The sequence below is a fragment of the Ursus arctos genome, unplaced genomic scaffold (assembly GCF_023065955.2).
Source record: "Ursus arctos isolate Adak ecotype North America unplaced genomic scaffold, UrsArc2.0 scaffold_9, whole genome shotgun sequence".
Taxonomy (NCBI): domain Eukaryota; kingdom Metazoa; phylum Chordata; class Mammalia; order Carnivora; family Ursidae; genus Ursus; species Ursus arctos.
Genome location: NW_026623111.1, coordinates 6534567 through 6547407, shown reverse-complemented (window position 1 = coordinate 6547407; position 12841 = coordinate 6534567). Strand labels below are relative to the sequence as shown.

The following is a 12841-nucleotide window of genomic DNA, read 5'->3' as shown; positions in this document are numbered from 1 at the left end:
CTCAGGGGTGGCCTGAAGGAAGAAGAGAGGAGACCCACTGAAAACATGCTGTGAACTCTGTCTTAATTGCTCCTCGTGGATCCTGCAGACCTTTACTGAGCACCTACTATGTGTATCCTAGGTGCTGTGCTAGGAGTGAGGGTCATCACCAATAAGCAAGCCGTGGCCCAGCCCTGAAGAAGCAAAGAGACACGCAGGGAGACAGGTGCATCAGCATTCTCAGCCCCACTGTAAGCTGACGTGCCAGCATCAGAAATGTTAACAGAGTTATCCACAGATGCTTCCAAAACATGCCTAGGGAAGTCAGGGAAGGTGAAACACCAGCCTTCAACCCCGTCCAGACTTCACATCACTGTGAACTGACCCCCAAGGACATGCTGCAAGGCTCACAGCGGCGTTAGCTGCAGGAGCAGCTGGGTGGGTGACGCAAACACTTTCAACAAGGCAGTATTATGCTCCCTACAGACCTAAAGGCTGGTTTTAGCACCTTTCAATGTGTAACCATTATTCTTGCACAGTTTGATAGATACATTTGAGATATGGAAAGCCTACTTTCTTCGTAGTTAACAGTGTATCAAATCTTTTCAAAATCAAATTTTGAGTGTCTAATTCAAGTAAGTAAACATCGATCAAGTATCTGTTCTCTGCCTAAGATACCAGACCAGTGGGCAGGCAGCCTGCCCTGGAGGGCTCATGGTCTAGTGGGGGTTGAAGGGACAGTCCATTATGAGTCATTTTGGTGTGTTGGAGTCCAAGGCTTGCTGGCGGAATAGAGGGGAGATAACAGTGACAGCTCTGGAGAGAGAGGTTTGAGTTGTCTTCGCTCTGTGACCTTGGGTTGCGTGGTTGAACTTGATGATGAGTGTTATGGTTGTGTGCAGTGCTCACAATGAAAGTTTTGCCTCCATGGGGTGGAGTCTGAATTCTGCCCCTTCCTTCCGTCCCCACTGGCACCATGCAAGCCATCTACACAAACCATGGCCTCCCTTCCGCACTGCCCGGCAGCCTCCTGCAGCCCCTCCTCCACACCAGCCCCCTCTCCAAGCAGCAGTCATGTCTATGAAATGCAAGAGGATCACATCAGCCCCTCCTGAAAACCCCACGTTGGTTTTCTCCGATCTGTTTTCTCCAGTGGTAGATCTCTCCTTGATCTACAAGAGGCTGCTTGATTGGCCCTGCTTGCCCTTCCTGCTTCATACTGTTCCTCCCGCCCCTCACTCAGCTGTCCAGAGTGGCCTCTGCTCTAGACCTTGACCCAATCCTTTTCACACTCCAGGGCCTCTGCCCTCCCATCCCTCCACCCGTCAGTCTTCCCCAAATCTTAGCAAGCTGTGTCTCCTCCTTCAGGTCACATCTCAGCCATCCCCTCCTGGGTAGCCCTCCTTGGCCATTACGAACACAGGCTACAAACGCAGGCTCCCCTCATTGCTCACTGCATTCCCTCCATGCTTATCGCATGTCATAATTATTTATTCATTCATTCACTTTTTTTTTGATAAACAAGTCATCCTTTCCCCCCTATCAGATGAGGGGATCCCATGAGGGCAGGACATTGTCCCTACTGTCCACCACTGTGGCACCAGCCCCAGTGCAGTCAATAATCATGGTCAAACTGTTCAGTGTCTCCCTAGAGTTTGGTAAAGGTCCCTCGGGCATTCCCCTTCCACTACCCTTGTCTGTGGAATGCCAACGTAGAGATTCGATTGGCAGAGCGGGGACTCTGTTTAGGGGCAAACAGGCCCCCAGTGGTCATGCTGAGCCCCAGATCTGGGGTGTGGGCACAGGGCCCAACCCCAGGTCTCACTGATTTCCAGAAGAGGAGGGTGCAGACCTTGGAGACGCTCAGCTAAGCGTGGCACCCTGCGGACAACTGGAAGTGTGTGCAGGCAGTTTGGGTTGTCACAGCGACCAGGGGAGCTCTGGCCTCCTGGAGGTCAGGGGTGACAGACATCCTGCAATTGCACGGGACAGTCCTCAAAACAAAGAATTGTCCTCCCTTAATGCCAAAGACATTTCCCCTGAGTAACACTCCACTGCTGGGGTGATGAGTGGGGCCCACCACACATCCAGTCCCAGGGAGGTAAGGAGGACAAACCAATAGCCAGTTGGGTGGGGGCCTCCATCCTGTCAGGCAAGGATTAGCAGGGACACAGAGCTGCAATTTGGAGGTTGGAGTCCCAAGCCCGAGTTCTGGCTGTGCTACCGAGGAGCTGGGTAACTTGGGGGAGTCCAGGAACCTCTCTGGGCTTCAGTTCTCTTACACAGGTATGGTAGCCCGTACCTGCCTGACACACGGTATAAGAAAATGTCAGTTGCATCGTAAATCAAGTTTGTGCGTACCGTACTCATGTTGTAGTGGGTTACAGCTTGATTCAGAAGGCATCTGGAGAGCCAGGAGGCTGCAGCACCTCTCGTTTGGATGGGCCAGGTCAGGGAAATGGTGGGTATACTTTAGGAGTGACGGGCTGACTCCAGCACCCCGTCCTGAAGCTGTCACTCACCCAGGCAGAGCGGCGCCTATGAAGAGGGCGCTACCCTGCCATTGGTGGCAGATGCTGGCGGCAGGACCTTAGCGCGATTCATCTGTGCCCTTGTCTGACTTGCAGGGGGCATCCCATTCATCCTGACCGGCGAGTTCTTCCAGCAGCCCCAGCGGCCGGCTGCCTTCGTCATTGCGGGCACCGTCAACTGGCTCTCCAACTTCGCGGTCGGCCTCCTCTTCCCGTTCATTCAGGTACGACAGACAAGGGGTCTCCTGCCCGTGGGAGGCCCTCTGATTTGGCAGCCCTCTGCGTGAGGGGTGGTTCGCAGGGCAGAGGCTGAGGCGCTCAACTGGAAACTCACACTGTTGGCCTCGGGAAGGCGGAGATGAATCCTCTCTCCCTCCTGCACCTTCCAGGAGCTGCCTCTAAACGCTAAGGGCTGCCTCAGAGGGAGCGGGCTTCCCGTCGCCAAGGGTCTGCAAGGAAACCTAGGTTAGAATCTCAAACGTGCACTTCGGCAACGTGCTTGTCACAGTGTAGACAAGGTCTGTGTTATAGTTACAGTGCACGCTGCCGTGCATCTAACGTCCTCATCGTCGTCATCATCACCAAGCTGATGGGGTCACTGTCCCAAGGGTGACCATGGTGGATGGGAAAATGTGAACTCAGGAAATGGATACAAGTTCTTTGTGTGTAGGCCGAGAATCTATTCATTCACTCGCTCGTTTATTCAGCATGTATTTATTGAGCCCCTACTCTGTGCTGGGCACTGTTTCAGACAGTGGGGATAGAGTGGAAACAAAAACTTGTGCTCTCTGGTCCTGGAGCTGAAAAGGGAAGCAGAGACCGAGTAAAGTGAAGCAGCCCAGGAATGGAGAAGTCCAGGCAGGGAAACAGCAAGTGCAAGGGTCCTGAGGCAGGGCCATGCTTGGCCTGTGTAAGAAACAGCAAAGAGGCCAGTGTGTCTGGAATAGAGTGAGCAAGGAAGATGGCAGAGGCAGGAAATGAGGTCAGAGAGTTCTCTGGGCGCAGGAACACAAAAGACAAGGACTTTACAAGTGTTCTGCACAGAGCCAGGGGCCCCCAGCTGCATTCCAAAGAGGGTGAAGCTTCTCTGCTCTGATGACCCCAGGGCTCCCCACTGCTCATGATACCATCAGTGATGCCATCAGTGGAGGTGAGAATCCTTCAGATGTCTCTGAGGAAGACCACCATCCCTTCTCAGGGGCTATTTCAACCCTCTCCCCATTCTCTTAGTTAGTAGTCTGCCTATTAGTGGACTACCTTCAACCCCAGCATGTCCCAGAGACTCCGCTGCCAGCGTGGCTGTGTCCAAGGTCAGCAGCCCCAGCCACGGGCCCACGTGCTGGTTACTCCTGCGTCATAGAGCAGTTACTGCCTCAGGTCCCCTGCACGTGGCTTTTCATATGCTCATGACATCCGTGCAGCCCTGAGCTGGGGTTTCCTGTCCTTCCCACTTTACTGCAGAGAGGCTGAGGCTCAGGGAGCAGACACTGTCAGTCCGAGGTCCTAGGGTCACCATCCAGCACAGTTCTTCTCCCCTCAGCCTCTTACTGGTGGACGGTCCCTGTCTGACCTTCATCAGTCTCAGAGTTACAGGTGGCCTCACCATGTGACTTTTGCAGCATCTTTGACTGTGTCTTAGCTACTAGCAGCACCCTGCCCCTGAGCGTACGTGCCATGGGGGCCTCCTTGGGCCCCACACCCATTTCCTCCCGTCCTTGGGCATCTTCAGCTGGCACGGCCAAAACCTAACAAGTAGACTTTCCAATGGGCTTCAAACCTTAAATGGCTTCTTCCTTTCAGTTCAAAGCCAGCAGAGTCGGGGTCAGTAAAATATTCATTGTCGTGGGGAAAATTAACTTCAGACCACTTCTCTGTCAACATAGATCCCCCTACACCCCTACTGTTTAAGTGGAGAAGTTCTAGAGCCCTCACCTGGCCCACCACTAAGCTTTCTATGTCTGAGTAGTAAGCCACTGTCTTCTGCACAATTTGGGGTAGGGGTGGGTGGTGGTTAAAAGATCTCAGCTGTACCCCCACACAAAACATGCCATCTCACTTTCCAGCCGCAGTCTGGGAGCGGACAGCACAGACGTGCCACTGTAACACTGACATCCGCTTGCTGGGTGCCGGGCTCCACTCAGCCCCTGTCAGTGCAGGGGGGTGAGGCCTTCGTGGCTCCCTTGTACAGACCAGCAGCCTAGAGCTCGGACAGAGGCAGCCAGTCCCCAAGGTCACCCCCGTGGGAAATGACAGCGCGGGATTTGAACCGAGTCTCTCATCCTCACCTGTAAGACAAGGGGAGGAAGGAGCCCTTGCTTATACAGCAGGTGATTTTCTCCAGCAAGTCCATTTGAACTGGGCAAAGAGTTAATTTATGTTTAAACACACACACACACACACAAGCACACACATGTGCTCACACACACAGGTGCACACATGAGCTCACACACACAAGCACACACGTGCTCGTACACACAGGCACACATGCTCACACGGGCACACACATGTGCTCACACGCACACACACACAGGCACACATTTTAGGGAGGTCTCCAGCTGCTTGGATCCATCTGACTTTTCTTCCACCTCATTCATTGGGCAAATCACAGCCCATCTGCAGCTTCTACCAAGCAGAAACGTCACGCTGCCTCTCCCTTGAGATGCTCCCCAGACTCTGTGCGGGGAGCTCAGGCTTGTGCTGAGTTCTGGGGAGCTGTGCTAGCCCCGCCTGCTTAGCTGGATTCCTTGGCAAGGAAAGGTGCGGGAGAGGACAGCGACCACGACGGGCAGGTCCGTGTGCAGTCACGCTATCACATGGAAGGTCTTATTACCCCCACTTGTCAGTCAGGACGGGTTGGGTTTGCTGCAGGAAGAAAGAGCCCCCAGGTCTCAGTGGCTTTAAACCACCAGGTATGATGTCTTACTCATGCTAGGTGTTCGTTGTGGGGGGCCTAGAGATTCTGCCCCAGAGCTTCCCGACTCAGCCCCTGCAGGCGGAAGGAGTGTGGCAAGTCTGACACCCATCCATTAAGGCCCGTCACCTGGCAGTGACACAGGTTACCGGTGTGCACATTCTCTGTGAATGTGTGAAAGTCCCACCACCACCCCTTCCCCAGGGGAATTGCAGACTGCCTTGTGTCCGGAGGGGAAGAGCCTGAAATCTTGTGTCCCTCCATAATGACAGCCATAGCCCTCTCTTTCAGGAGTAAAGTCAGGTTTAGCAGGCTCAGGACACTTGCCCAAGGCCCCAGACCAGTGAGAGGAAGAACATGGTCATACCCATGGATGTCTCCCCCAAGTGCCCTTCCTTGACCCCCAGAACTTGGGTGTGTGTCAGACTCCTTTTCACAATAACCCAGTTTCTGACAGCCTTGACCACATGTTTAGGGGATCACATTCATTCCAACTGGCTCACTTACAGCAGGGTACCTAGGTTCCTTAGAGGTTTCTGGGGCCACAGCTCGTCCCGGGACAGACACCCTGTTGGGATGTGCTGGAGTGTCTGAGGGCAAAAACAAGACCAGAACTCCCAGTGGTTAGCAGGTCCCTCCTGCAAGAGCCCCAGAGGGGCCCCAGAGCATGCTGTCACTGTCACTGTGATTAACAATGTATCCATTCACACTGTGGGGTGACCTCGTGTGCCAGATTTCACAGAGAAAGTCAGCCCAAGGGCTGCTCAGAGCCTGGCCTGGAGCAGGGGAATAAGGCCAGGACCCAGTTTAAGGGCTCAGGGCCGAGAGGGACGCCACCTGCTCATAAAGCTGAGGACCCCCGTGCACACAGGACACGAGCCTGCATGCCTGCCGTAGACCATCCAGACCAGCTGCCTCCTCTAGGACGTGTCAAGGGCATGGAAGTCACAGGAGAGCTGTGGGCACCTCTCCTTACAGGCTTAGGTTTGGGGGCCTAGGGCAAGGCAAAGAGAAGTGCAGGGGAGCTGCAGAGAAGGATGCGCGGTTGGGGAGGATCTGAAAGGCAGCACTCTGATCCATTCCCTGAGAGGTACTGGGTTCAGATCTGGTCACTGCCTTTGGCATTTTGGGGCTAGAGCTGGAGAGATAGGTGGCTCCCACATCAGAGAGACCACCTGACCTTGGCCTTGACCTTGCCTGGCAATGTCTGCAGCCACACAAGGGACATGGGCAGGTGGTTGGGGGAAGCCAAGGATGGATGGATGGATGGATGGATGGATGGATGGATGGATGGATGGACGGACAGACTGTTAGATAGCTAGAGGATAGAGGGAAGAGACAGGAGGACAGGTTGACTTAAGGACATTCATCAAATACTTACACAGGAGTTTGTCCAGAGGTGGGAGAAGGGCATTGCAGGGCAGGACTGAGAGCAGCACTGAGGATAAGAAGGGGGCAAAACAGAGAAACAGACAAGAGAGGAGCATTGCCCAATCCAGCAGCAACAGCTGGTCGGGAGGTAAGGTGCCTGTGAACTCCGCCCTCGCCCCGGGCAGAGTGCAACAGGACAGGGCAACGGGGGAGAGGGAAGCTAATCATTAGGTAAGTAAGCTGACACATCATAACTCAGGACTGGCCTTGGAGCTCCTCCCACCACCGGGCAGGGGAGGGCCGGGGGGAGGCAGAGGACATATCAGCCTTGCCCCTCGGAGCGCTACGGTAACGCATCTAATTAATGACATCATCCTGATAGTATCGTTTCACTGGGCATCTTTCTGCTTTTCGTGCTAAGCCCCAGACCTGACGTTTTACGTCCATTTTTGTGGGAGTCCTGACACAGCCCTTGTAGCGTTCATTCATTCAGCCAGTGTTTGAGGATGGCCGCGTGGGTCCCCCTAAGGGGGCAGAACACAAAGGCCAGCTCTGTGTAGGGCACAATCGTTGACAGTCTTCCTCATCTTCCCCTTCCTCTCCTTCTTCTCCTTTTCCTTCTGTTTATTCCTCCTCCTCCCCCTTCCCCTCTTCTCTCCCTCCTCCTCCTTCCTCTTTCCCTGTCAAGTTATGAAGAGATTCTAATTATAAATGATTCACGCTCAGTGCAGAGACTGTAAGGTGGTGAAGCCAGGCATGCTAATGGCTTAATGACACTGTTTCCTTCCTTTCTTCCAAATACATGTCATGTTTCATATTTATAAAAATCGGAAGCAATTTTTTTGATTTGTGCTTTTGCTTTCCTCACCTGGCATGATATCATGAGCGTTCCCTTATGCCCGTGGGTATTCTCAAGGCATCTTCCCTCTGGAAGCAGAGCTCCTGCCAGCCGGGACATCTCCAGCGTCTCTGGGGTTGGGGAACATTCAGGGAGCATGGCAGGCGTGAGCACTGAGTCAGGCCGAGCAGCCTTGCTGGTCACGCTGACGCAGACACCGGCCAGGTGGCCACATTCAGATTTTGTGAAATGTCGGCCTCCTGATCCAGGACAGGGAAGGAGGCAAGGGTTCATTTCCTTTCGGGACAGGGGCCTGCCAGGGCAGAGGCCAGGCTCCAGGGGCTGCCGTTGGCCATGACGACTACACTAGAGAAACACAGGGCGTACACGTTCTGGTTCCCACTCCGCTCCCCCCCGGGCCCTCCCATGGGAGCAGTTTCTGCTGCTGAAGATGCCACAGCTGGCCAGCTCCTTTCCACAGCCTTTCCAGAAGTCCTCTCAGCCACAATCAAGAGCCTGTCTTGGTCTGCTCATGCTACCACAACCACGTACCCCAGACTGGGGCTTAAACAACAGGAATTTGTCTTCTCAAGTTCTGGAGGCCAGAGTTGGAGATAAAGGTCTTGGCAAAGTTGATTTCTTCTGGGACCTCTCTTCTTGCTGTTGTAGACAGCCATCTGTCCCCGTGTCTTCACACGGTCATCCCTCTGTGAGTGTCTCAATTTCCTGTTCTTCTAAGGACACGAGTGAGATTGGGTCAGAGCCCATCATAGGACTTCATTTTACCTTAATCCCCTCTTTAAAGACCTTACCTCCACATACAGCCACATTCTGAGGTGCTGGGGGTTAAGACTCCCAACACGTGAATCCTGATGGTGGACACAATTCGGCTCAGAACAGCCACCAGGTGCAACTTTTCAGGCATCTTGATCTTTCCATCTTTTTCCAAAATGTGTCAGTGGCAAATGTATCACAGCCCCAAGCAGGGACCTGCAAGGAGCCCAGACTGCTTCCCCAGAAAACGCATATCCGAGCTGGCACTGCTGCAGACAGTGACGTGACCCAGAATTTCACTGTGTCATCCGCATCAGCAGGGGGGCCCTGGGCCAGGTCCTTGCCTGCTCCAAGCTTCAGTTTCCCCATCTAGAAAATGGAAAATCCTTCATTCTCTCCTCGCCCATGGAGAACAGAGCCCGCTGAGGTCAGTAGCAGGCACTGGGGGCCGTCTGCCTGGGCTGGGCTCACGGGCTGTCCTGACCTCCCCACCTGCAAATGCGAGGGTCGCACGAGGGCTTAGTGAGCTCACACAGTGAAGTGCTCACAGAACGGGGCACAGAGCAAGCACCTCGGAAACACCGGCAGTAGCTGTTGTCACCTCTTCGGGCTGGGATAAGGGTTAAAATGAGCCAAGGGTCTGGGAAAGAGGCTGCTGGCAACCCCACCCATGTCCGCTCACCTTGACCTTCTCTACAGACAACTCTGAGAATCCCATCACCTGCCCGCGGCCTCCCTGCGCTGGGCTCGCTCTCAGCCTGGGGGAGGAACAGGCAGAAGGTTGGGGGGGCCCACAGCCAGTGAGGTTGCAGAATAAATACCCAGCTTCCTCCTTCTCGTAGGTGTGGGGGCAACTCTGGTGTGGGGTCCGTGTCTCCCAGAGACCCCAGGAGGAAGCACTGAGTTCCAGCCGGACACGTCCCCTTCTGTCTCAGTTTGCAGGGCTGCCCCAACCGAGTACCACAAACTGTTGGTTCACAACAGTGCAGACGCTTCTCGTCCCGTTCTGGAGGCTAGTGCTAGACGTCAGGATGTCCGCAGCGTCGGCTCCTCCTGAAAGCTGCAGGCGGAGGGTGTGCTCCATGCGCTTCTCTGGGCTGCCGGTGGCTTCCAGAGTTCCTTGGCTTGCGTTGCACCACTCCAATCTCTGCCTCCCTGGGCACATGGCCTTCTTCCTTTGTGTGGGTCACCACACCCCCTTCTATAAGGACACCAAGGACCAGCTTTGAGGCCCACCATGGTCTAGCATGACCTAACCTCACCTTGATTACATCTGCAAAGACGGTTGGCAAACAGCGCCACATTCACAGGGCCTGGGGTTAGACTGCAGCATATCTTCAGGGGGACACAATTGAACCCACAACACCTTCCCTGTCCAGGGTGACTAATTCATCCCAGTTTGCCCAGGACTGTCCCTGTAAGCCCCACGTCCCAGAAAACCACTTGGTCCAGAGCAGTGCTCTCCCTACTTCTTCCCGTTCTCTCCCACGCCCTGCCCCTTCCTTGCAGAATGTTCTGGATATGCATAGATGGGACAGGTTGCCTTGACCCCTGGGGAGATTAATATCACTGTTTCTCTGCCCTTAGCCTCAGGCTGCCTTTTCCTTGGGCCTTTGCTATGGCCGGCATCAGTGTGTCCCTCGGGTCGTTGGTTGTACCAGCCTCCAGACGACTCAGCCTCTGCCATTAGCACCGGTATTTTCTGGTTCAGAGAAAATTGCATGCAAATGTATGCTGCTTGACTCCACTGGAGTTACAACATTTCGCTTGAGTTCCATAAAATCCGGAAGTGAGAAAATGATTCTTTTCAACTTGAAAATTACTGGGTCGTATCCCAATTGCCTATGCAACGTGAGGAGGAAGCCGACGCAGACCCAGGATCGTGGGACCTAAAAGCAAATAAAACCTCCCCCTCGCCTCTCTGGAGGGTCCAGCTGACATCCTTGGGTCTGGAGGGAGGAAGGGAGCATCTTTCACTAGCTCCATCTCGGCTGACACCAGCCTGGAGGCAGTCCTGCCCTAACATTTCAGAGAGAACAGACGTGCCCCTCAGGGGAACAGGTGTGGTTTGTGGGTCTCAGAAGGAGGTAAAATGGGGCGTAACTGGGCTGACCAGTGCAGGGACCTTTCGGGCTGAGGTTGAGGGACTCAGTGGGGGTGGGGGCAGCGGGGAGCAGGAAGGTGCTGGCAGAGGCCCCGAGCCGGCCCAGAGCAGGCAGCTGAGGACACAGGGGATCACAGGTGATTATGAGGGAGGCCCACCCGGCACTGAGGGCATGAGAGGGATTTGGGGTTTTTCCAAAGGACCCTGGAAAGCCACTGCATAGTTTTAAGACATGATCTGTTTTGTGACTTTAAAAGAACTCTCAGGCTGCCTGGTGGCCGCTAGATTCGGGACAGGGGCAGAGAAAACGGAGGCTAAGGCGACAGACAGCAGAACGGTGGTTGACTGTGTGTGTGTTGGGGGCGGCAGGGGGCAGCTGGGAGAGAGGAGGCACTGACTAGAAATGGCACAAGGAACTTTCCGGAGTGGTGGAGATGTCCTACGTCTTGACAGAGGTGTTAGTTACGCAGGGGAGTACTTTCATCCAGACTCATCGAGCACTACACTTAAGAGCTGTGCAAGTTACTGTATATAAATCCTATCTGGATAAAACTGTATATATTTTTTAAAAAGGGAGAAGATGTCTCAGGGTAAAGGCCTCAGGACTTAGGAGCAAAGACAGGCAGAGAGGGAGGAAGGAGCCCCGGTGATTCGGGGAAGACCGCCATGCGTGGCTGAGAACGGGCGGCGAAGAAGCGGCCTGCCGTGGAGGGGGCCGTGAGTGCGAGGTGTCAGCAGGGCTGTGCGGTGTGGCTGCCAGCCGAGCGTGAGGAGCTGAGATGCCATCAGGCAGCCACGGGCTGTGTCTACCTCACGGGTTCCCGGGCAACTCCGACAAGATCCTGAGTGTGCCCGCGACAGTGACTCAGGTGCCCGCACACACGGCAGAGACAGAAGACAGCACCAAGCTCCCTGCTTCCTTCCGGCTCCCCCGAGAGACAGCCTAGCATTTCAGGTCGATGCTGCTCCCACCGCGCAACAGCCTTGGCTTTGTAAGCTCTCCGCAGAGTTGGAGGGACCAGTGTAAGGCACTGGACTTCCCCTCCACTGTTAAGTGGCAGCCCCTGCGCCGACTCAGCCAGGAGCTTGGTGTGAATCCCCAGGGAGCCAGCGTCCCATGGATCGGGGATTCTGTTTTTGTCACGTCGTGAACATCTAACTCGAACACCCTTTCATCCCTTCGATCTTCTCCATGAAAGTGCTCTCATTCATTCATTTATCCACTCATCCAACATATTCTTATTAAGACCGCACTTTCGATGACCCAGGCACTGTCTTGGGCCGGGGGTATACCTGCATTGAGCAGGTGACACGGATCCCGCCGTCATGGAACTTAAAGCCCAGGGCCTGCGGACGCCAGGTGGCCCATGGAAGAGTTTCAGCAAGACTATGACATGCCCCCGCTCTAGAAATGGTGTTGAAAATGTCAAGTGTATGAGATTTTTTTTCCTTTTGATGGAGAAGGGGATCCATAGCTTTTCATCAGGTTCTCAGAGAGGTATGCAGGGTGTCCCCGCCGTCACCTATACGCCCTTCCTCCATCTACTCAAGTCCCAAAACAGCTGCAACCTCCACGCCGCTCATCCGTGAAGACTCAGCTCCCAGGTGCCTAAGGCAAGGTGGCTGAACACCCCAGCCTGCCCGCCCCACTCAGAATCCTAGCTATGCTCAAAATAAGGGTACAACCTGCTCAAAAAACAAGACAGGGTCGCAAGCATGTAGTCATAATCATGAGGACATCTCTTAGAGGGTAGATGGGCTGAACTGAAGGAGAGAGGCTGGCCCAGAGTGCATCCAGGACACGGCTGCTGAGAAAGTGGAAGGGGTCCCAGGACACGGTGGGTGGGGGGTGGCTAAGGGGTCTTCATCAGGGAATGGTCAGAGAAACGACAGAAGGAAAATTCCAGACATGCAAGAAGACCAGCCCTCACATGAACAGCCTGCCTTGTGCTAAGCAAATTGGGTGCAAAGGATCCCTTTCTAAACACAGTGATGTGCAATTTAAGAACACTGAGTTAAAAAAGAAAATCTTCAAAGTTCCATAGGGAAAACTCAGATAACCTGAAAAGAAATGGTAATCAGGTGACATCGCCCTGCTCCTGAGCAAGACTCTACCTGTAGGGTAAGGGACACCGTCTTCAAAGTCTGGAGAGGAAACTACTTTGAAATTAGAAGTCTGTACCTTCACATATGACAGAGGGGAAAAGGCATTTTCAGACATGAGAGGCTCGGAAAGCTTAACCACTATGTGACTCGGCCACCCGTGGCCTAGGAAACTGGAGGCACTGGGTGTGCTGTGGCTTCAAACCTGTCCACTAGGAGCCAGTTTGCAA

The 12841-nt window shown here is 54.2% G+C and overlaps 1 protein-coding gene across 22 annotated transcripts in view; it reads left to right on the top strand.

Moving 5' to 3' along the window:
- The window catches only part of SLC2A9 (solute carrier family 2 member 9), a 255791-nt gene that overhangs the window by 228429 nt on the left and 14521 nt on the right, over nucleotides 1–12841 (top strand). For all 22 annotated transcript variants that reach the window (XR_007187921.2, XR_007187922.2, XR_007187923.2 and 19 more), the window contains one exon: nucleotides 2607–2734. Coding sequence is in view for 19 of the 22 variants with exons in the window: in XM_048212108.2 (XP_048068065.1) it covers nucleotides 2607–2734 (128 nt within the window). In the remaining 3 variants the exon portion in view is untranslated. The remainder of the gene's footprint in view (nucleotides 1–2606; nucleotides 2735–12841) is intronic.